Source organism: Pagrus pagrus (genome assembly GCF_965226575.1).
Source record: "Pagrus pagrus genome assembly, chromosome: 4".
Taxonomy (NCBI): Eukaryota; Metazoa; Chordata; class Actinopteri; order Spariformes; family Sparidae; genus Pagrus; species Pagrus pagrus.
Genome location: NC_140188.1, coordinates 26,801,144 through 26,825,529, shown reverse-complemented (window position 1 = coordinate 26,825,529; position 24,386 = coordinate 26,801,144). Strand labels below are relative to the sequence as shown.

At 41.0% G+C, this 24,386-nt stretch overlaps 2 protein-coding genes across 2 annotated transcripts; both read right to left on the bottom strand.

Moving 5' to 3' along the window:
* Window positions 1-907: 907 nt before the first annotated feature.
* LOC311256046 (homeobox protein otx5-like) lies at window positions 908-3,237 on the bottom strand (the record flags this gene model as incomplete). The annotated part of the gene is made up of 3 exons (XM_084350794.1): window positions 908-1,540; window positions 1,720-1,871; window positions 3,138-3,237. 3 exons carry the CDS (start codon window positions 3,235-3,237, stop codon window positions 908-910), a joined length of 885 nt encoding a protein of 294 aa, XP_084206920.1.
* A 15,670-nt stretch (window positions 3,238-18,907) lies between these two features.
* On the bottom strand, window positions 18,908-24,383 carry LOC311256596 (proteasome subunit alpha type-6-like). The gene is made up of 7 exons (XM_084351770.1): window positions 24,040-24,383; window positions 23,396-23,490; window positions 22,223-22,304; window positions 21,830-21,985; window positions 21,215-21,393; window positions 19,652-19,746; window positions 18,908-19,455 (listed from the first exon to the last, which is right to left on the bottom strand). The coding sequence occupies exons 1-7, from the start codon at window positions 24,113-24,115 to the stop codon at window positions 19,398-19,400; spliced, it is 741 nt and encodes a 246-aa protein (XP_084207896.1). The 5' UTR covers window positions 24,116-24,383; the 3' UTR covers window positions 18,908-19,397.
* Between the last annotated feature and the right edge of the window lie 3 nt (window positions 24,384-24,386).

Genomic DNA, 24,386 nt, shown 5'->3' with positions numbered 1-24,386 from the left:
TGGGAATCATCAGCTTCTGTCTGCTAGATATTTTTCACATGGTATCGAATTAGTGGCCACCCTGTACCCTCTTTAACATGTCGGTTTGAGTTCGTTGAGTCGTTTGGCTCAAAGCTTTTTGAGTCAGCTCGCTGATGAAAAGCAGCTTTTATAAAAGAAATACATCACAAAAAATACAAGACAAAGTCTAGAAGGAAGAGATAAACACGAGCGTAGGCCCTCGTCAGTCCTTGTGTTCGGTGACACGTCGACTTCAAGGCTGTCTATGCGGTAAACTTGCGGGTCACTGAAGTGTTGTGCTGTGGTAATTTAGAAGAAGTAAGCTCTGCTTCACATGTGGTCTAAGCCAAGAACAGTTCCTGAATTCAGCTCAAATCAGAGAGGCATATAAACCAAAACTAGTGGTCCTGGATCAGAAGGATGCATTGAGGAAGTGACAAGTTATTTGTTTATGCATGTTTACTTTAAATTCTCCTCTTGTCATCAGCACTATAGTTCAGCTGTATTTAATCACAACAATTTCCTCTAATCGACTGGACAATTAAAGCTGTCGCTCTCTCTCAGTAATTTGATTTTATTGTACAGATATTGCTTTCACACAGCCGTTCCTTGATTTCAAGACTGATGTTTATGTCACTTAACTTGGAAACATTACTGATACGTCTATGTTACAATCACCGAGCCGAGCATCAACAGATCAGTTTACTCCCACACACATTGTTTTGAAGAAAAATGACGACATTATTTCAGCTCATTAGTTCTTCAGCTGATATGATTAATCGATTTCTGTGTCCCAAGGTCTCTTCCTTTCTCTACAACACACCAAAAGTAATCTTGGGTTATACACCCTACTTCAATTTCTCACTTCTCCCCCTCTCCCCTTCCCTCCCCACCTCCCACTTGTTATTTACAAGACCTGGAACTTCCAGGAGTTCTGGTCTTTGTAGTCCAGACAGTCAGTGGCATTGAAATTGAGCTTCCAGGCAGCTTGGTCCTTGTAGTCTAGACAGTCGACGGCTCCGAAGCCCAGCGAGGCGGCCGTGTAGCCCTGGGAGGAGAGCGAGGCGGGGGACTGGCTGAGGGGCCCACCCATCGAGGAGGCTGTGATGGGGCTCAGGGCACCTCCAGTGCCCGACAGCTGCGGGTGCATGGGGGACAGGTAGGAGCTACAGTCCAGACCAGTGAAGTAGGAGGAGGAGCCTGCGTAGCTCTGGCTGTAGGCTGGGGCCTGGGTGTAGGTCATGGGGTAGGTGGCTCGCTGCATGCAGGGGGTGGTGGAGGCAGACAGGGGGTCTGGCAGCGGGGAGATGGAGGCTGGGCTCCAGATGGACACTGTGGCGCTAGCAGAGCTGGAGCTTGGAGTGATGGCGGTGCCTGGAGGAGGGGGTTGAGGGCTGTAGGGTCCATTGGTGGGGTTGGCACTGGCTTCAGTGGCCTCACGAGCAGGAGATGCCTTCTTTTTAGGAGGGCGTGGTTTGGACTGGCCTGTGCTCTGCTGCTGCTGCTGGCGGCACTTGGCACGACGGTTCTTGAACCAGACCTGGAGGATGACAGGGATCCACCAGAGAGGAGGTTAATCATAACATCAGTATTTCATTATCAAACATACAACTTTAAATAAATAGTCAAACTGCATGTTATTATTCTTCTCTCTCTGTAACTGTACTAATACACTTAACACTGAAACAGAACTCTGTCCACTGGTTTGTTATGTGTTACCTGGACTCTGGACTCGGGCAGGTTGATTTTGAGGGCCACCTCCTCTCTCATGAAGATGTCTGGGTAGCGGGTTTTGGCAAACAGAGCCTCGAGGATGTCCAGCTGTGCGCGTGTAAAGGTGGTGCGCTCCCGACGCTGTTTGCGCGGTGTGTCTACAAGAAAGAAAAAAAGACAATCATTAATTAATTATTATTATTATTATTGTAATTATTATTATTATTATTATTATTGATAATAATAAGACTATGCTGTTATTATTAAGTTGGTATTTAAAACATTCTGCGATAAAGTATCTTCAAGCATTAACACAAAGACCCTTGTGAACACAATTAAACAGGCAGAAAGAAAAGAAACAGCACGAAGTTTCAGTTTACAGGCTATTATTATTAGGCTATTTAAATCGCTTAGTGCATTATTAATGCCGGCCATTTTAATCAAAAACTAGAAAAAATAATTTAATGCGTTATGAATCAAGTTAGTTATTTGAGCTCCGAGTTGTCCGAGAATGTCGCTGTATTTATATAATTTTGAAGAACATGACTCGCAAACTACCGCATGAAGTTTAATATATTTTAGTCGATCATTTTCCATATAGCAGCACACTGGTGTCACATACCAACAGAAATATGCTGTTTTTAATTGGATTTAAATAGATCGAATAAAGTGATTCAGCAGGCCGTATGTTTCGGTCTTTCTCTAACTGAGACTGTTTGAATCGAAATATACAAAGTGGAGAATCGAAAGTCAATCCGAGGCACTGATTCTGAATTTTAAAAAGTGGCTCAACATTTCGTTGATTCAGACTCTAATCTGCGTCAAGAAGGCCCAGCTTTGTAACACGCCTTCTGCCATCGGTGCCAAACCTCGGCATCACTTCATTCAAACTCTCTTCTCAAGGATGGCAGATGCTGATCAGGCAATGTAGCCCGTCAGAACAATACAAGAAGTGTTCATTCATTTAAAAAACACACATAGTGGCTTATGGTAAACCACAATGAGCATCCTTCTGTAAATAGGTTACATGATAAGAGCAACAGATTGGAGTCTGATTTGATGTTAAGTCTGTGTGAGAACAGGCTGCCTTTCTATTCACACACATTTTTATTGTTTTTTGACTCTATAATCCTGAACTTATAGGTCAAGTGAACACATGTTGTGATGCCTGAAGAATCAGAGACATCTATTCATAACCATAACTCGTAACCTCACAGCTGCGTTTAAAAAATGGCACACAAGTAGCGAACTGGATTTTTTTTAAAGAAGCATTTTACGCAAAATATACAACGACATTTTCCTTTAATAATTTCGGCTGCTGCATTTCCAAACCAACTTTTTTCTTTCACATGAAATAACACTGCAACGACAGGTTTAAATTAATAGGAAAATGATACAGTCATAAGTCACAGTTCAGTACTTACTGGGGTATCCAACGGCGGTGGAGTGGAGCAGATCCATGCCCGGGCCGGACAGCGTTAACCCGTTCACGGCGTAATGGGGTTGCTTAATGTAGGACATCATGCCTCCTGCCGGCTTTAAAACACTCCCTCACTCCCTCACTCTCTCTCTCCTTCTCTCAGACCGGGGGCCGGGTCTCCTAGCTAGTCTCCAGGGGGTGTCTCTCTCTCTCTCTCTTTCTCTCTCTCTCTCTCTCTCTCGTTTTTTTTTTCTGTCACTCCCTCCCTCTCTGTTTTTCTTTTACCCTGGCTTGTTTGTCACTTCGTTGTTGTTTTTGATTTTTTTCTTTGTTGGTCTGTATTACCTTTGAATGCAGCTCTGACTTGGAGCCTTCAGACCAGGCACCTGCGGCTCTAACTGTACGAGTAGCGGCGGTGCGTCCTAACACCTGCGTTAACCTGACGCGTAAAAACACAGCTGATTTAGGAACCGGCTGTGTATTCTACGCTTCCTCTATCCAGATAAGAAGGACAACAGCCAGTGAAATCAACAACAAATCAACAAAAATGTAGGCTAACTATGGAGCAGACTGTCCATCCAAGTCGTGCGTAATTGCGTTGCGCACCGGCGTCGCCAGGTGAAAGGTACCAAAAGCAGAAGGTCCAAAACGGTTCGGCCGTCTGCGGTCGGAAGGGTGCTGACAAATGCAAGGGCCCCTGACGGTACCTGGTCCCTGAGGAGAGGATGTGGATCTGCAGAGTGGACAAGTGAGGCGAGCAAGAGGAGGCTGGCTAATTAGAAGTAACTTCTTACCGAAGTAGACACCCAGAGCCCTCCCTCTCTCTCTCTCTCTCTCTCTCTCTCTCTCTCTTTCTCTCTAAGTCGCGCTCACGCAAACACGCGCGCGCACAGACAGACACACACACACTGTATTCACTTCAGGCCTATAGTGCTAAATATGATATGGAAGGATGATCTGACACGATTCTTATCTTATATTCATGTTTTATAAACACTTTAAAACGTTATGATCCAAATGTTTGTCTTTACAGCAGCGCTCTTACTGACACCTGTTGATATGTAGTCCACATATAATTAATATAGAATACTTTTTTTTAAATGCAATAATTAAAACAGAAAGAAGTGAAGACAGAATTAAATTTCGTTTGCGTTCATTAAGTCACTTGGAAAGTTCACTTCAAACAATTATGGTGACTGCGAGGCCGTGTTCTGAACCCTTATTATTATTTTATTTTATTTTCGAGCCTTTTTCAGGTTTTGTAATTGTTATGAACCATTTCGAAATTGGCTTCCTCAAATAATTGGGCGACCCTGCCGGAGTGTGGAGGCAGAGGTGGAGCAACCGAGAGGCGGAGAAGGGGGTACAGGCCGGATTAAAAGCAGCACAAAGAGCGCGTTGTTCTGCTATTAAATCCCCTTCTGATCCCCAACATGCTCCCTCCGGCCCATTCATCCATTCACTATAGTCAATAACAATAATAATTATTATTATTATAATTGCAACGTTATACTATTCCAGCTTGTATAATATGCGACTGGTTTACATTTATTGATAAACCTGCATGCATATTTTTGATGTCAATTTATTACAGGCTACATCATAGATAATTAAAGTTAAGTATTCTGCAGGACACATCAAGTTAAAGGGGCACTGTGTAGTTTTGAAAAAGAAGATATTCAAAGTCAAAATTTTAATAGGCTATTATATATTCATAAGGAAATATTACCAACTCAGATATTAAAAAAAAAAAAAAATCTGCATAAACAGCTGTTCTCAGAGAAAAATAAGGTCCAAGAACACTGTTTGAAGCTAAAAAGGTGGCAGGGTCCGCCACATATCAACCAAGTAAAACAGTATGAAACTGTGTTGTCCTTTAAGTTCAGTTTGTTTATTCAGTCATGTAAACAAAGGGAGTGTGTTTATTTAGTTTGTTTAGGCAGAAAAAGATCAGTTAATGAAGATCTTTCTCTTTTGAATAAAATGTCTACAAACAAAATCATACAAAGTGTTTTGCAGCCTTCTTTAAATGACACATCCAACAGGCCAGCAGTGCACTAAAACAAAATGTTCATTTACTGAACTATTTGTACTAATTAAAAACACAACAGGTAACCTGAGGCCTTACAGCTAAAAATAAAATAGTCATCATTTTAACCTGGATTAAATATTGGTCCAAACGACTAAACTGAGAATAAATGTAATTAAAGGTAATTTCGTTTTATTGTTGTATTAATTTCCAACAAAACATAGTGGAGCAGAGGCCTCGGTGTGTGTTTTCAGACACCGAGTCGTGTCTCTCCTCTCTGGGCTCGTCAGTCTGGCCTGTGCCATCCTCTGCCGCGAGACAATTTCACAGTGTCCAAAGCCGATTCTCTGCGCTTGTTAATTGAATCGGATTTCTTATAGTTTAAAATCCACACACACACACACACACACACACACACACACGCACACACACACAGACCCATGTAGCTACAGCCCAAACTGTATAAGGGGTTTATCTAGCTCTGTAAAGCCAAAGCGGAGATATAAAGACACACACAGAGCGACAGAGAGACTTTACCGGCGTGTTTGAACCATTCTAAATAAAATGTCCTCACCTGCTGAGGGGTGTGTGTGTAGCTGTTTGAGTAGGAGGCCTGTGTGAGTGTGTGTGTGTGTGTTATCGACGTTTGGATAGCTCCTGTCTCAAGTGGACGCCTCACCTGCTCATATCCAGGTACGCTTCGTTTGTTTGTTTGTTTGTTTGTTTGTTGTCTTTAGCTGCCTGAGGTAAACTAACAGACAGCAGGACTGTCACTGCGCTGCGCTCGAGCCAGCTGTGGGGAGTCCGACGACAAGAATGTCTCGAGACCTCCAACTGACAGAAAGAGGGAGAAAAAACGGCGGGAAAACCAGAGACTTGAGATATGTGGCTCGGGGCGCGCGCGACACTGCTCGCAACACTGGAGTGCACGCGCACACTTCGCGCACCTTCTTCCTCCAGACTCTTCTGTCGCATTTTATTTTGTAGGCTAATTTATTTCGGCCAAATTGGGTTAAAGGTGCACTATGTAGTTTTTTGGGGAAGACATTTTAATCAGCAGAGAAGGATCTTCCTTAACTTTTTTTTTTAATGTCTAAACAAACTAAATAAACAAACTGTCTTTGTTTTCATGACTAAATAAACTGGATGAACAAACTGACCTTAAAGGACAACACAGTTTCATACTGTTTTACTTTGTTTATATGTGGCGGACCCTGCCACATTTCTAGCTTCAAACAGTGTTCTTGGAAATTATTTTCCTCTGAGAACAGCTTGTTTATTCAGCTATGGAGAAAATAAATCTCTCTGAGTTTGCATTATTTACCTCATTAATATTGTAAATAACAATATTCTGAGTTTGAATTTCTTTTGAATTTCCCCTTTAAATACTCTCCTGCTATTTTTATTCAAAGTCTTTTGCAAGAAACAAACAAATCACTTGACTTTAAGCTGTGATAAACAGCTCTTTCTGTTATTTTTTTTAGTTAGCAGCGGCCTCTTTATGATTCATGTAATAATACTAGAACAATAATACAATATGCCATAAGAGAATGCTGGAAAATTAGAAATTAATCAAATAATTATCCTAATCCATTGAGTAAAATAGCATAGGGACAGAAATATCCATGTAATTTGGTCTGGATAAATACAACAGTCCTGTAACCATGGTGTTTGTGCATGTGAATACAAAAATGATACATTAAGGCAACATCTGGCTCTCTAAATGGCTCCAAAAAATATTGTTACATTTTAAAATACATTTAAAAATGACCAGTGAAAGATTTTTTTGATAGGCCCACTGTGCATATATTATACCCTGTAAATTCCTATTGATAGGCCTACAGTAAATACACCCAACCAAAAACAGTAAGCACTAAACAGTCACACACTAGTTACCATAGAGATAGCATAGAAACATCCTGTGATTTGTTTATTGCACTGTTAATCTTTGGTTTAATGTCATAAGAAGGATTAAATAAGTTAACAACTCTGCATTCTTGTGAGAAAGCAGTTTGTACAATGGATTAGTGAAACTGGTTGTCTAATTTATTCAGTTTTATTAATTTCAGTCATCCTCAAAGTAATTTAGATTGAAAAATGTAATCTTGTATTTTTTTTATCTGGACATGTGCATAATCATATACAAATGGTAGTAAGTACCATATATTAATGCTCTTCAAAAATAAGACTATGTATTTTATTGTTGCACGACATGTGACGCTATGAGTTGTTTGTGCAGAAATTGTTCTGTGATGAAGGACTGCCGGTAGTTTGGACGCACTAGGACCCAGAGCAGACGCAAATTAAGGACAACCAACACATAAGAGGCTTAGTACATCTAATCTATACTCCTACACACACACACTCTCACGGACACACACACACACACACACACACGGACACACAGGATTTCATAAACATCCCATTTTGAAACAAGCATGCATGCATGTCCCAAAGGCAAACACAGCCATTGTATTTTCATTTAGTTTTCATTTTCTCCAAACTCTTTTATTCCCCTCGTTGACCTTAACTTCCATCCCACTTTGTTAGAGAACATTTGCCCATATGCTCCACTATTTGTCTCATCCCATTTCATTAACAAACCTGTATCCATGTGTCTTTCATTGAGCTAAGAGGCAGAGAGCAAACTGGACAATTATAGTAAAAAAGGGAAAAAAAACAAAAACCCTCAAACAATCTACCTCAGTCACATCTGCGTGATACTGTTTCACCGGCCTGTTTTTCTATTCAATCAATTGTGCAACCACTCCAACAGATCAAAAATGAAAAAAAGGATTCAAATTGAAATTGAATTGGAGTTTGACTCAGACACAATCATCATTCGGATGAAGCTTGCTGGGCCTTTTTTTATTAACAGAAACTACAGGCCTGGCTTTTTTTCTTTCTGTTCTGTTGTACAGAAAATTGAGAATAATGAAGCTAAGTTTTCCCAGAATCCTTCCTGGTAAACCAGTCTTTGTTGCGTGCGTTTGATTCCAATCTGCTGCTCGTGTGTGTGATGATTCTGATGATGAAAACATGAAAAGAGGAAAGACCCCTAATCATTTGTTCCATGATTGAGTGATTAATGACATGACATAAACCAAAAACCATCACGTCCCAACAGACCCAAAGCTTACACACACACGCATTATATAAACACAAACACTTTTCCAGCTGTTAAGTACCTCTGACATCATGTTGTTCGATACACACACTGTATTTTTGTATGTCTGTGTGCACACTGTGTACTTATAGTGTATGTGTGTGTGTGTTTGTGACAGTTACACACTCACACATACACACACACGCACAGAGTTCAGCCGATTTATCATAATATGCTTTATCTGAAAAGTAAGTATCTTACCTCGGGATAAAGGGAGGAAAGAGGGGTTTGTGGCCAGATTGACAGAGGAAGGGTGGATGGAGAGAACCGAGCGCTCGCTGCACAGGGACAGGGAGCAGGACCTTCAGCTCGAGGGCTCCATCGATCATTATTGATAAGGTAACTGAGCTTTATGGGACGGGAACGAGCGATGCTAGCTGAGAGAGAGCCACGGTGGTGTGTGTGTGTGTGTGTGTGTGTGTTTGTGTGAGCAATGGAGAGGCTGACTGAATGGGAGACAAACCAGGAGGAAGGTGTGGTGGTGCTTACTGTTGGAGTTCAAAATTGTTACTGGAGGAAACTGGGTGGAAAGTTACAGATGGGGTGGGGTGGAAGGAAGGAAGAGTAGAGGAGTGCAATGATAAAAAGAGGCAGAAATAAGTTGAAGAAGGGGGGGGCAGAGAGAGGCAGATGGGGAAGGGGGGTATGGGAGGGGCATTGGGACAGACCCAGTATGAGTTTTCTGAGGGTCCTGCTGTGAATTTTTTCTGGATTTTCTTGCTCTAGATTTAATCAAACTATTCATGCGCTGTCATTTTACTATTGAGATTGGTTTGTTTCTGTTTTAAATAGATAATATATTTTTATCATATTGCTGCAAGTGTCTATATGCTCATGTAGTTAAAGGTAGTGTGTGCGTTTGTGTGTCTATGTATGTGTCTATTGAGGTCAGTGTGTGTTAACCCCTCATTAAAGTGATGTGAGGATTACTCTGCGTGAGTCCGGGTCAGACCATGTGTCTCTCTGCACAGCACTTCCATCTACAGTAACACAATGGGCCATATGAAATGAAGGGCCCAGACTGCATCCAGGTTACATTAAATGGCCCTGCTGTCAGACTGGCATTACATGCCATTAGCGTATGTGTAAGTGTATATGTGTAGGAACATGTGTGTGTGTGCGTGTGTGTGTCCATTTAGCAGGACTTGGGTTGTAAGCAGTCTGTCATGGGTCGAGGCTAAAGATAAACTCAGGCTGTGGTCGCTTATATAATGATGAACTACATAAGTGTACAAGTGTACGTACTATACACAGTATCCATATGTAACCTACAGGGTTATATACTGTATAGACATAGCACAGTTGTGTTGGTTTACTCGTTTACTAGTGCCAGTAAACTTTAATTACATACGTTTATATCCTTCAATAGTCTTAACCATTAGTTGTGCAATTTCACATTAATAGTCTACTGCAAATTACAAACCTAAAATATTGATATATTTGTAATTTAACTCTTATATTTGTTTTGCATGCACCAAAAATACTGACCCAGGTCCACAACCAAGGTTTGCACAAATGACTCCATATAATTAGCTACCAGTTATCCATCTTTACTCTAGAATAGCTGAAACAATATTTTAAGGATTAAGTCTGGTAATTTGTCCTGCATGCATGCTTTCACGCAATGTCCTGAGAGAAAAAACTCAAACTCAGTCTTTCACTTCATTCATCTATTAAATTGTTTTTTTTGTACAAACTTCCAGCATTTATCAACTCAGAGTAAAGACAGACTTCGGGTTGACTGCAGGTTGTGCAGCATCATGACTGATTATAATAAAATAACAGAAACCTGGCTATGTTCCCTTAGTTAACAGTTATTGCTCAGGCTGAGGCGTGTTAACCAGCTGGGAACTGGATAGATGCTTTTATGTGTCTTCATCCTATATGTCACCCTAACCAGGCACTGAAGGTCCTTAGCAAAGTGTCTGTGACAGAAGAGTCTGACCATGACTTCATCTGTTAATAATGTCTGGCCAGTATCTTGATCAATTTCACAGACAGTAGGCCCCCTGCCGCGTGAATGTGTGTGTCCTGCTGTCTTCTGTGGGTAGACAGATCGCTAATCCACTGCAGACAGCAGCAGGTGGGGTGTGTGTGTGTGTGTGTGTGTGTGTGTGTGTGTGTGTGTGTGTGTGTGTGTGTGCGTGTGTGTGTGTGTGTGTGTGCGTTTGTGTGTGTGTGTGTGTGTGTGTTCACTGTCATCATTTAGCCCCCTCCTTGAAAACTGTCTGGGGTTTTAGCAAGTTAGCACCTGTTCATGCCATCATACTCATACACTTGTAATAAGATAATCAGAGCAATTTCAGTTGAATTTGCATATCCAGACGGTTATCAAACCCTGTGAAAATGTTTTATCCTAATACTTGCATCACAAGCATTAGGATCATTTTTTTTCTGTGCATGAAACCTAATTGAAAAAGGTTGCATCAATAATTTAGTGTGATAAAAAGCAGCTCTGTGACCATTTTCAGCAGCAATAATTTAGATATTCTTTAACTGTTAGCTGGTTAATGAAGAGACATTTCTTTACAGTTAAATGATGATTCATTAATAATTCACAATTATATGTTATTATAATTCATCCAAAGTACAATCAAAACACTTTAGATTTAAAAAAAAAAAAAAAAAAAGAGAGAGAGAGAGATGAAAATATGACAATTAGTGTTTCAGTAAATAATAAAATGTACTGCAGTATAGGTGACCCAACAACATTGAATGTATTTGTGTTTAATACTATGTTTTAAAGAATCCAGCTGACTGTAAAGAAATTAGATGATGCATTGCTCATATAAAAAGAAGTTATTAAGCTCTTAGGCAGGGCAGGTGTATGGACAAGGAGCACACACACACACACTTCAACTGTTTAAACAAAGCTCTTATGTGCATTCATGCAAGGTTTCATATGCACTGCCTTATGAAGGACTCTGTGTGTGTGTGTGTGTGTGTGTGTGTGTGTGTGAACCCCCTCCGGGCATGTGTTCTGGGAGCATGTGTGTGGTGGTGTGCTGGTGTGTTGGAGAAGGGGGGCATTATTGTGTGTGTGTGTGTGTGTGTGTGTGTGTGTGTGTGTGTGTGTGTTTGTGTATCGCGTGGTACAGTAGCTTGCACCCCCCCACCACCACCACCAGCCGCCCCTAACTGCACCCCCCACCACCCCATATGGCAGTAGACAGCAGTAGTAATCATGGAAGTGGAGCAACAGGCCCTGAGCCTCACTAATCCTCTGCCACACTCCGACACGTGCCACACTGATGCATATACCCACCCTACAGACACAAGCACACACACACTCACACACACAAGCATAGTTATTGAAGATACCTGTTCTGTACACATTAATGCATTAACATGATGGATTCACAACATGCACAGCAGCACACAAATGCATGCACCAACTGCATTTGTGACTTAAGAGTAGAATAAAGCAGAAAGTTCACTTTATTGTTTAAATCACAATGTAAAGGCCAGGTGGACGCCACTCGAACTAACCAGGGATTAACTTGCATCATTTAGAAGACTGTGTCAAACACAGCACACACACACACACACACACACACACACACACACACACACACACATTCTGACTTGCAGCCACTTTTTGGCATGCAGGATCCATAATGCACCGTCTCTCACTCTATTAACAGCATGTGTTTGTTTAAAATTGCACAAAAGTTTTTTGATGAAGCTGTAGCGTGCATGTTACTTTAAACCCCGAGCCGGGCAATACACAAGTGCAACATGTTGGTAGAAAATCACAAAGAGAAGTTTCTGGATGACTAAACGCACCTCGCACACACAAAAGCACATGCTCTCTCACACACACACAGAGAGAGTCACACACGCACCCACTGCGACACGTATACACACACAAAACCTTTTCACTGTGACGCACAAGGAGAAGGGGCTACAATGGCTCTCTTATTGTTAATTGGCCGTTTAATCCCAAGGAATGCGTCTGATTAGTACCCGCCGGTGGGTCAGGATCTTGCTCAACACTCTCTTTCACAATGGACAGGCTGTAACAGAGATCTGGGAGCAGGCACACACACAAACACACACGCACACACACACTCACACGGACAAAGGTGTGCGCATAAACATTCACACACAAAAAAACCCACACACAATCAAGTATCAGTACATGTGTGTGCAGACACGCGGGGCCACAGTGGCCTCACATACCCCCTGCAGTAACACACTCAAACTGACCACACATACACAGCAGCACTCCCAGCATGCAACTGCACAGGAGAGACGCTAAGGGTGAACAATAGTCAGATGCAGGAAGTGTGATCGGGAAATTTGAGAGGCTTTTGAGAAGAGCTGTAACGATTATAGTGATTAATGGTTCATATAGGAAAATTAGTTGTCAACCATTTTGAAATTTGTCTAATAGTTTTTTTCTGAATAGTTTTATAAGACAAAATGTTCTTACGTTTAAGGATTTGCAGCTTTCTTTGTAATCTATGATAGTAAATGAAGAGTCTTTAGGTTTTGGACTGGCAAATGAAGACATCACTTTTGGCTCTGGGAAAATTGTGATGTGCATTTTATAGACTGAATGATCAAGTGTAAAAAGTAATTTGCAGATTAATCGATAATGAAAATAATTAATCCATCGTTAGCTGCAGCCCTACTTGTGAGGAGGCTAAAATCATAATCGACACTTCACACACCATCTCATCTTTATATCCAGCTGCATGTGTTTTATCGTATTTATCAATTGCTGGCCTTACATAATCTTGTCAATCGCTCTTTTATGGGCCATAAAGTCCCACCACTGACAGGCACAGAGAAATGGTTTTGCGTATTAGTATCAGAAGCAAACCACACTTAAGCACATGCATTTACGCCATTAATTCGACCATGATCACCATTGACTATATGCTACATTACAAGGCGTTTGCACTGCAATCTTTACTTTGCCAGTTAAGTGTTTAACTTAACAGCATTACCTAAAAGGATAGCTTTCTCCGTTTTGGACTGCACTCTATCTGCGCCTCTTTAAAGGTGTATGTGTAAGATAGTTGATTGTGGAGTCTCAGTCCTGGGTCGACAAATACAAATGCTTTGGGTAGCCGGCACGATCCACTGACCGTAAGCGTCTGTATCTGACGACTCAACAATCAGCTATGTTCCTTCAGAAACACTTATTGCACCTTTTAAAGGCCTCCAATGTTCAAACCTTTCCCATCAAAGTTCACCAAAGTAAGTTGCACTCCACCGTTTGTGGCCATTCCATTAGAATGAAATGGATTCTGTGCAAAGTTTCTCCGTGATAGATGCTAGTGTAACAGGGCCCGAGTGTTTGTTTTGGGGTCGAGGTCCGCGGTGGCGCTTAGTGCATGCTACAGTGGTCTTGCATGTATCACAGAGTCCATTGTGCTTTCACGTATTTACTGTAGCGTGAAAATATTGCAACAAACTAAAGGTAAATCAGACAGGTTACAGCAGGAAGACATTTTTAACTGTTAGCGGTGAGGGATGGACAGAGGACAGACAGACAGAGAGGGATGATGGGACGGTCAGACTGGCTGCAGGTAGATAGGACAGGTCAGAGGTGACAATGGTCTACAGTACATGTGTGTGTGCTTGTGCATGTGTGTGTGTGTGTTCTGTAGGAGGTCCAGGCAGGCTGCATCACTGCTGACACACTGCTGCTGGTAAATCCAGCTTAGTGTGTCTAAAACAGGACTATGAAATCTGCCACAGGGCCCCTAATGCTAGGGCCGCTGTCACCCTCAATCACTCACACACACCTAATCCCCACGCCGTGACCCAACACACACACACACACACACACACACACACACACACACACAGCCTGGCTACCCGATGCAGTGGGCCCATACAGCTTGGCAGGCAGTCTCAGTACCAGGAGACACCAGCCACAGGGTCAACATTTCATATTGGTGGAGGGAGGAAGGGGGTGGTGGGGGAGAGGAAGGAGAATGTGGTGTGGAGTAGTTGGAGTGAACAGGTGGAGGCAGTGGTCGAGGTAAAGCGAGAGCCGATAGGGGAGCAGACATAGGAAGGCTAAAGTGGCTAAGTTAAAGGAGGGTTTGAATTTGCGTATAGGATAAAAGGGTTGGAAGAAGACAAGTGGTATGAATGGAGGGGTGAGGTTCGAGGAGCACAGCCATGGGGGAGATGGAAGTAAAGAATGTGAGGTGAGGAAGGCAGGGGGAGCAAAAGAACATAGGAAAGTGTGCATTTTGGTACATGGAGTCAGTTATGGCTGGGATAAGGGTTGTTAAACAGAAAAAGAACACTGAAATTAGTTTATTATTGACAGAATTTAGATGCCAGACGAAGAAAATGTCTTAAAATCAAGAGCCAAAACAGTAAGGTGCAGCTAATTGCTTTGAGCTAGTGTCCCCCTGTATAGAGTGCTGCAGAGATGATGTATTTTTGTACGCTAACCTGGAAGTTAGCATCGCCCTGGTTCCCTCATCAAAAAGCCAACGGGATTTTTGAATTTGATTTTGGATTATGGCAGTAAAGGAGCTCTGTGACGAACACAAGTTTATGATACTGCATCACGGTCGCATGACTTCAACGTCACCACCAATAAGCTTCCTACCACACTATACTATCCACAATAAAGTGATCAAGCTACAAGTTGGATAGTTAGAGTTAGAATTGTTTGCAACTATAGTCCACCTGTAAAGACAGAATAGTGGGTAGATGAGTATCTGTGATCGGCATGACGGCGTTTAATGTAGCCACTTGTTGGCAACCACTTTTTTGAGACACATACACGCTTTTTAATTAAAACGTGGGGTACTTTACTGACATATCTCGGGGTAAAAAAAACCCACAGACTCATTACAATGACCATTGTCTTCAAAGAGGGAACTTATTTTAGTTTTAGTTTTAGTTTTAGGACTCATTCCTGTGGCACTGTAATCAACTTGAATAGCACTCAGTAGAGTGCATACCTCCACCAAGCCTCATCCAATATCAAATAAATATATTTAAATTAGCTAGATTCAGATTTTTAATTGGACTGCATCAAATTGCTACCAGTTACCTAAATATGCCTGATTTTTTTCAAGATCCCTGCATTATTCCCTGAGAAATTAACAAAACTGTTCAAAAACGCTCCATCTTCAATGAATGAATAAACAAAAGTGAGAAAAAAATCCTGGCTCTGTCGCATTATCCAGATCCACACCAAAATTTAATGGGGGTCTATAATCTATATAGCCGAGACCCATCCTCCATTCAAGCTTCATGGAAATCCGTTGGGTAGTTTTTGTGTAAACCAGCTGACAAACCAACTAACCGACCGACAAACAGACACAGGTGAAATCATAACCTCCTTGTCAGAGGTAATAATGGTGTTTCTCAGTAACTGCTGGATGTGTAAATAGGCAGATATGTGCTAATAAGGTCACCTTACCACTTTAAAATGTAACTGCAGGTTTGAGTAAATGGTTTAAATGATGAGTGTGGCAATGAGACTACTTAACTTCTGAAAAAGGAGACAATGTGTGTTGTTTTTAACTTCCAGGGGCTACTTTGTTGAATGTATCTCAGGTGAACATAATATAAACTAACATTTTACCGACAACTATAGCTCGTTCTGTCAGTTAGTTAGTCCACAAAAATTTCCCCACCCTTTGGACACAGTTTTTACTCTAGCAGGCCGAAATTCGGCATGGAGATCAAGTGTGTGTGAAGGTGTGTGTTTGTGTTTGTGCCAATTGGCTAAAACGGGGAGTGGCAGTGGGAGTGGACTCAAAACAACTCTAACAAAAAAGCACATAACTTTTAAAAAGATTCACTTAACGTGGCCAAACTTATTGTAGAAAGACTCCCACACACAGATAGACAGACAGACGTACATAAACAACACAATTCCATTCATGATGTGTCTGGAAGTTTATAATTACATGTGATGCCAAAGACGAGTGTAATATATTTAGAGTTAGCATTGAGCATTAGCATCAGCATTGTTCAACCAATATGTGCCCACTGTATACTGTAGCAATTGCAACTTTCTATCTATGAGGAGGAGCTTTGCCATGGAGGTCGAGTGTTTGTGAAGTTGCGTGTGTTAATGCATGAATGCATGAATGTATGTGCATATGTGGCCATAGCTATTGTGAATTAGCACTTGCACTCTTAAAAGGTGTGTTATATTGAAAAATAGTTTATGCTGGATCTCAATAGTCAGAATGCCAATGATATACTACAGATACTTACAAGGTGTTTGGTTGTTGTTTTTTTCAATCATTAATTATCTGGTAGCTTGACATTGGTCACTTGATTATGTCCAAAAACCTTGTTGTTTCCCTTTGATGTTTGACAAGGCCTCAGTAACACCAGTAACAAAAGGCCCTTTTCACAGCACACATATTAATAATGGCTCTGTTCTATTCAAGTGGCCCAGTAAGCCACGACAGTGTGACAGTGAGCCAGCATGCACAATACCAGGACCGTTAATCTGAAGCAGCTAAATAGAATTCAGCCATCATTCATTAATTTTATTATTTACACCTGGGCCTTTCCTACTGCAATGTATCGATATAGCCTTCATGAAAAAGCCTGTATCTCTGTTGGTGAAAATGGTAGTTGGTGTCAGGAATGTGAATGAGAGACAGATGTGAACAATTTACACATGTACGAGCCCCCGTTCTCTAACTAGAGCCAGTGTGGAAAACATACAGCACATACGACTTCATGACCACCACTTTGATCCCTGTGACAACATGCTAACATGGTGTACTGATTGCTTGTAGCTGGCATGATTACAGTAAGCAACTCTGACAGATTTAACTGTCTGGCTTTCTGAACTCATCCAAAGTGGATGCCTGTTGGTCCTAACAGTGGTTCTGCTTTCTGTGTTCTGCCAGGTTATCATGTGCATCCGGCACCAGACATGAGGATGAAGAGACGGACATGAGACAGCTTCGAGTCACCAGTTAGAGCACTGACCTCCTTTCCAAATCTCTTTTATTGTATTCAAAAGGCCAGTTTACTTTAACCAATAACCTACTCTGTATGCCAGGATTTATACCTCTATATTCAGACTTTATTCATCTAAAAAAAACATGAAACGCTCCAGCGTGTAAAGTGAAGTGGACAAGAGAGGAATTAAGTTTAGAGGCTTATCAATGTAACTTAGGATCGTCTTGCACTAGTAGCTTTAAGGAGACTAGTGGGGCTTTTTGCTGCTCTCACTGAAACTCACTAACACAAGCCTCTCAGCCTAAATCCTAATTGTGTCTGCAAACAAACAGAGGATCCACAATTTAACAATCCCTCTTTTAATTCCCAGGAGTGAGTAGTTATGACCTGTGAGAGATGCCATTTTTGAATGACCCTACAATCTTTATTCTTAAATGAATAAGTGTTTCTAATTTTGCAGCACAAGTATCTCTGTCGTGTGGATCTCACAAAGATACTGCAAGTGTTCACCAACCAAGGCACAATTCTGGGCACCTCTTGTAATTTATAGATTTACCTCTACTAACACAAATACACAGAGAGGCTGTAAGGCTGTATAAGTTGTAAAACTCTTATTTACATTATGTCTCACAGGTAAGTCAGAATTTATTCTTTGTGTTGATGTTAAAAAGAGAATATAATATTGTTTATGTGTTATAAAATTGTTTTTTGATGACCCTGTCAAATGAATTAAATTCTGTAAATCCACAGCATTTTCCTTCAACATGTTACCTTCATATTTTTAATAAAGTAAAAGCAGACTCACGTTTCTGTTCTCTGTCATTTTACTTTCTTTAATGTTTAAGCTTGAATAAGTGTGTGCCCCGAAGTGCTTATAAATTCAGACCGCAAGCAATATTCAGTAATTGAACAGGACAGTGATCTGCATGTTAGACTGGTGGGTCACTGTGGTGGAGACTGACACGCGCACATACACGGAGGCACACATAACAAGATGTCGTGCCAGGATTGGCTGTATGACAAACGCACACACACGCAATCGCCGAAGCATCGGAAGGGTAATTGTTGACAAGAGTCAAAATAGGTTTTCCTCAAATAGAAAAGTACACACAGAAATACTGAATTCTGTTATGAAATACTCAAAGGTAGAAGTAGACACACCATTGCCATCTAGTGCTCATATGAAGTAGCTCAGGATAACCTACAGTGCAGTGGACAGAATGGATGATTGACAGTGCAGCACTGTGAGGCCAGCAATGTGGACACTGGATATGCATTTCAGTATGATATACATTATAAAAATATCAATACCACTATCATTGCTGCTATAATAACCAAATATCTCACTTCCTAGTTATTGTTGTGTACTACTGTGTGAATATCAGTGACTGCACTTAGTTCTGAGCCCTTGTCAACTCCAAATCTACAATATCATTCATTTGAATCATTTGTCGATTCATTCCCGTCTTTGTGCTCTGACCAGTGAACTGACCTGCTGTCAGTCAATAACAAGGAACCTCAGCTAATGTTATCAACTCACTCATGCCACCTGCTGTTCAACAAGGGGATATCTGGCAAAATTTGGACTATCCATTTTATTGATAAAAGTTGATTCACCTTCTTAACAACTTCATTTAAAGGAAAAACAGGACAAGTGTTTCTAGTCTTCTTTTTTATTCAAATTTATTATGACAGTTGTTTTAAGGGGTTGACAAAGAATCTGATGGAAATGTTATTGCAGCGTTATGAGTGTGGAGATGACGACAAAGTTGGTTTTATAAACACACAGTATAAAATAAGCTGCATGACAAATATTCTGTACATATCCAAACAAAGCAGTAGGCGTCACACTAAATAACCAGCAATCAAAAACTTCTTTATTTGAAAAGAATGAAGGTGGGAGGTGTTGCCAGTGATGTCCACTAAAGATGGTTTAATGTGCAAGATCATAATTTAAACACTGTGTCACTTACCTATATTAAAGTGTTTTAAAAAGCCCACTGGAACTGTCTACAAATCAAACCTGTATCGATCCCTAATAACAGAGTTCTCTGGACATACAGGTGATGTACTTAGCGTCAGACTGTTGCTAGCAGACACACAGAAAATGAATTACTATGATGAATTGTGGTCTGAAGTTTGTGAGGGAACCTTTACTCTCGTTCTGCTATGGCAACCAGGTGGACCTCTACCTCTGCCTCCGACAGCGTCCTGAAGAACACAGAACAAAGAGTGAGGAGTGAACAATGAGTGATAAAAGGCAGACTTCCCTACTTCAAAACAATAAAATAAAAAATAACAAAAAATACACAAGGTAGTAAAAAGTGTGTTAATTACACTAAAAGATTAAAATCATAACCATTATCAACATCATTAGTCAATGTACAGTTAGTTTGGGTTAAGTTACCTGAACTTGGGCTTTTCCTTAGTGACCACGCCGACCTCCAGCTCACTGGCCTTGAAATCCATGGACAGGACAGAGGACAGACAGGATATAGCCAACTGGAAATAAAGAAAGTGGGTGACCTGATTAGCTCAAACACATACTGAACATGCCTCTTTAAATGTTCTCTTAAGCCAAGTTATCAAAGAGAAATCTAACGGTGGATTCAAGGGAGTGAAAGCTGTTTTTGCTCCAAATACATGCCTTCACTAAAACAAAAGGTACAATCAATGCATTTCTCTAGAAGCCTTTCATATCAAGAAATATATGGCAGATGGGTGAATATGGTTTCAGTGTTCAGGTTCAAGAACAATTTATCAGGACACAAAGGACCAGTCTATTCATTATTCTCTGAACTATAAATTAATCGGTGTCTTTCCCCCAGAAAAAAAGCACCCCCCCCTCCCACACCCACATACCTGCACACAGTTGTGTGCAAATTGTGCAAGAAAGAATTTGCCTATCACCGGAGCACTTTCAGCCTCCGCTACCACCTCAATGCCAAACATGTTGCAGCTAGCACAGACAACGCTCCTAGTTCGAGCAGGCAGTGTCGCCAATCCACACTCGACAAGATGACAGGGTTCAGAGCCAAAATGAGTAAGTCCACGACTGACAAATTAACAAACGCACTGGCAAAGTGGATTGCAGTGGACTGTCGGCCACTCTCATGGTAGAAGATCAGGGGCTAGAAGCGGTGCTACAGATAGCGTCGTCTGACCCACTTTTCTGGAATGTGCTGTACTAAGTGCTGTTTTTTATTTTAATAAACAAAAACAACGGTGTTTAAGACATAGAACGTTTACAAAAAGTCCTGAAAAAGCTTAAATATAGCTAACTTGATTTTAAATGTGTGCCTTGTGAACAATGCAATCATAATATTCTTTATTCATATTGCTCTTTATGTTAAGACTCAGTGATGAAAATAGACATGATTTTGTTGTTTAAGCTCATTTATGTGTCTATTCATTGATTCAGTCATATACCAAAACCCATTTGAATTGAAAAATGTTGCTTCTCGTGTCAAATATTGATATGCGATTAATTGAGATTAATTAATTACAAAGCCTCTAATTAATTAGATTAATTTTTTTAAGCGAGTCCCACCACTACTTTTAATGTATCGAATGTGTGATTCTGATTTGAGTAGACCACTAAAAATCATTACTTGTCTAGCCAACTTGTTGAATTTGAAATACTGTATATTATAAGAGCACTGGCACTGGACAAAAACAGCTCCTTGTGTGCCATGCTCCTGAAAATACCGGTACATCTGGCCTTGGCCCCGAACCTCTTCTTCTTTTGTTGAGTTTTACAGCAGTTGGCATTGACAAGTTTTGCATTACTGTCATCTGCTTGACTGTCCCTTACCCTATCTAGCCTGGCATTGCCATTGCATGTGTGAAAAGGTGCAAGACAGAAATTATCCTGAATGTTTCAATCCTGAAAATCACTAGCAGTACCTGAAAGGTTATCCCAGGATTTTACCAGGAACTATGTGTGAAAGAAACTTAGGTTTCCCTCTACCTGCACCGTCCTGTCGTGGGTCAGTTCAGGCTTTTTCTTCAGTTTCTTCTCCAGGTAACTATTGGCCTCTGTTTGTTTGGCCCCGACCGCAGTGGCTCTGAAGCCACAGTAGTAGCCTGCTGGGTCACATTTATACAGAACAGGACCCTGCTGGGGGTCCATTGCCACAAGGATCATACCTGCAGACAGAGGAAGAGGAAGGAGAGAGAGGGAGGATGAAGGAACACATAATAGGGAAGATACCTCTTATGTTAATTTACTGCATGTTTAGTTATTTTTTGATGATCCCTTGCAAACTCTTACACTTCAGTGGCTGTGTTGTATTTTAAAAAAACAACCATTTAGAAAATAAAGATAAATACAAGCTCTGGGATAAGATAATTAATGGAAATGAAAATCAAAGACAGAGCAGTTGCTGTCAATGTGAGGTACGATATCAATGAAAATGTGCAGCAGAAAGCACTGGGTATTTCCCTCCTGTGAGTGAATGGCAACTGTATTGCTGATAAAAAAATACATTTAAAAAGATCAAACAAGAGCGAGTGAGTAGTTGATGAAGAGCAGTATGAACAAAGACATGAACACTAAGAGGTAGAAATGAAGACCACCACTCACAGCAGCCTAGAGGCCTCATTTCGGCGTTTTGTGTGTAGACCTGGGAGATATCAGCCAACCTGCGACACAACACGTCTGCCGTGATGTCGTAACCAAACTTATACTTCCATTCCCCTGCTTCCACTCGAGCCCGGTGAACCTGGGAACGACCGTCCGCTGCGCAAGACAGAAGATGGGGGACAGCGTAGCTTTTAAACAATATTAAGATAGTAAATATGATCTTTCAGACATCACAGTAAACAAACACGAATCTCACCAAGACTAATAACAAAATCCAACAGCCCATTACCGTTATATAACACTATTTTCCACCACTTGTTTATCATCCTGATTTAAAGAATTATAACAAACAACAAATTATAATGTGTTGCGAGTGTGCTGCTGAACACATACCATTGTGTCCAGTCATCACACAGCCAATGCGAGGGGTTAGTTTGTACATGTTGGTCAAAGTTGAAGAGTCCAGCAGCTTGTCCTGCAGTCGGGAGAAGGAGAGACTGTCACATCCAATTGACAAAATTATATTGTGCTGAGACACATCAATAATATCACTGTGCCTGTGAAAATATCAACACTGCATTTATTACAAACACACTATGATCAGGGGTATCCACATACCAAAGCAGTGAGCTCTGGTACAGTTCCTACCAAAGCTTTTTAACGCTGCAAATAATGAGTAATAGGCGACTGCTGAAATCAATATTTACCCAATTGCAGAGAAATTTAAGTCTCTCCTGTTGTGGAATTAACATAGTATTGTGCCTACTGTTTTGTGATGGCTCACTGGCAGATACAAAGCTTTTCAAAAGGTACATATTCACTGGGCAAAATAAGAAATCTACTCATTCAACAGTGTAATTAAAGTGTCATTTTATCAGCCTGTCAGAAGAAATGTTTATGTCAGGCCAATATTTCATTTTAAAGCCTTATCGGCCAATACTGATGATGCACCAATATTATCATGTGGGGCACACAATCAGCACTAGCCCCCAGTCAAATTCTGGTAAAATATGCAGGTGGTTGGTGGAGTTGCTTCACTCACAAGCCCCAAAAATCTACTGAATGGTTGATACAACCAACATTCACTGGTCAATTGGCCAGAGGACAAAAAAGTTAATTTTGCATCCCATCATTGTGCTTCCCTATCTTACAGATATGGTATCAGACATGTGTCTTGGGCTGCCATTCTGCTTACACAGAGCTTTGCATGAAAGTATTTGGCAATGCGGGTTGATGTTTGCGATCCATTATCATTTTTTAGACTTATTTAGGCCCACTCATCCTTGGTTTATGATGATTAGACACTTAAACTGACAGAGGATGGAAAAAAAGATAACTTTTATTTTGTCCTTCTTTTCTATCTGTGATAGAAGTTTGCCAAAAACAAAATAGTCTTGGCTTGGTAATGTGAGTGCTAGCACTTTTAAAGCAGGATCTTGTTCATATTTGACTGTCAAGTCAGCAAAAAGCTGGAGTCATGACTCCTGTGAGGCTTCACTTGAACTCACATCACCATCATCATCCAGGGGAAGGTGTGTGCGTGTGTGTGTGTGTGACATATCTTACAGGTACTTTCTTTTGTGTGACCACCACAACGCTGTCCGTCCCCCGGACCCCCACAGATGTCAGCCCGCCCTGGGAGATGGCTTTGAAGGCATACTCTGCATGAGAGCACATGTGACACACGGACAGAATGAGAATTAAAAACAATACAACTTTTTTAATGTAACATTACAGGCTTTGATATCCTGTTTATGAGTGGAGAACTGCCTGCATGCTCCTTCACCAACAACACATCAGTAGGCTAGGCTAATATGAATTTAACTTTGAGGAGCAAATTAGCTCAGTAGGCTAACATAAGTTACTTACACACACTAATGAACATAATTTACAGTTATCACTGAAGAATTCAACATACTTTAACCTTCAAAATTATATCCAGAGTTTAATTTCACTCGTAATGGCGAAGTGTGTTACCTAATAGGTAGATTTTTAAAAAGAGGAAACTTAGTTACAAATGTTGATGCTAACTGCACTCCACTCAGACACAACCGACAAGCTAACCACTTTAGCTAGCTTGGTAATACAATTTTTGTGTTGTTTGTAGTAGTTAGTAACTGCGAGTCGTACTGCTAGTAGACTTATTTTGTGCAGTTTAAAGTATAACTACGCTTCAGGACTGAAAACACCAGAGGAAACGTGTCTCTTACCGACTTGGTAGAGGCGGCCCTCCGGTGAAAATATGGTGATGTGTCGGTCGAAACCTGCGTTTGAACCGCGGGACATTTTTTAATCTCGTCGTGACCTGAAATGAACTTCGCGGCACTGAAAGTTTCGGTTTACCGTCCTGTTTAATCTTCAGTTCGTTTCTTTCTGACGGTCAGTACATGGGAAACAGCATGCCTGTGCTTCTACTGAACAATAAGAAGGATAATGGTGCTGCTTCACTTCCCCGAGAGATTTTTACTTTCTCTTTCAGTTGACGCTCTGTGGTGCAGCTCCATGACTGGCCCCACTCTCATTATTATTGGATGGCAGCAACAAGGAAGTGGAGTGA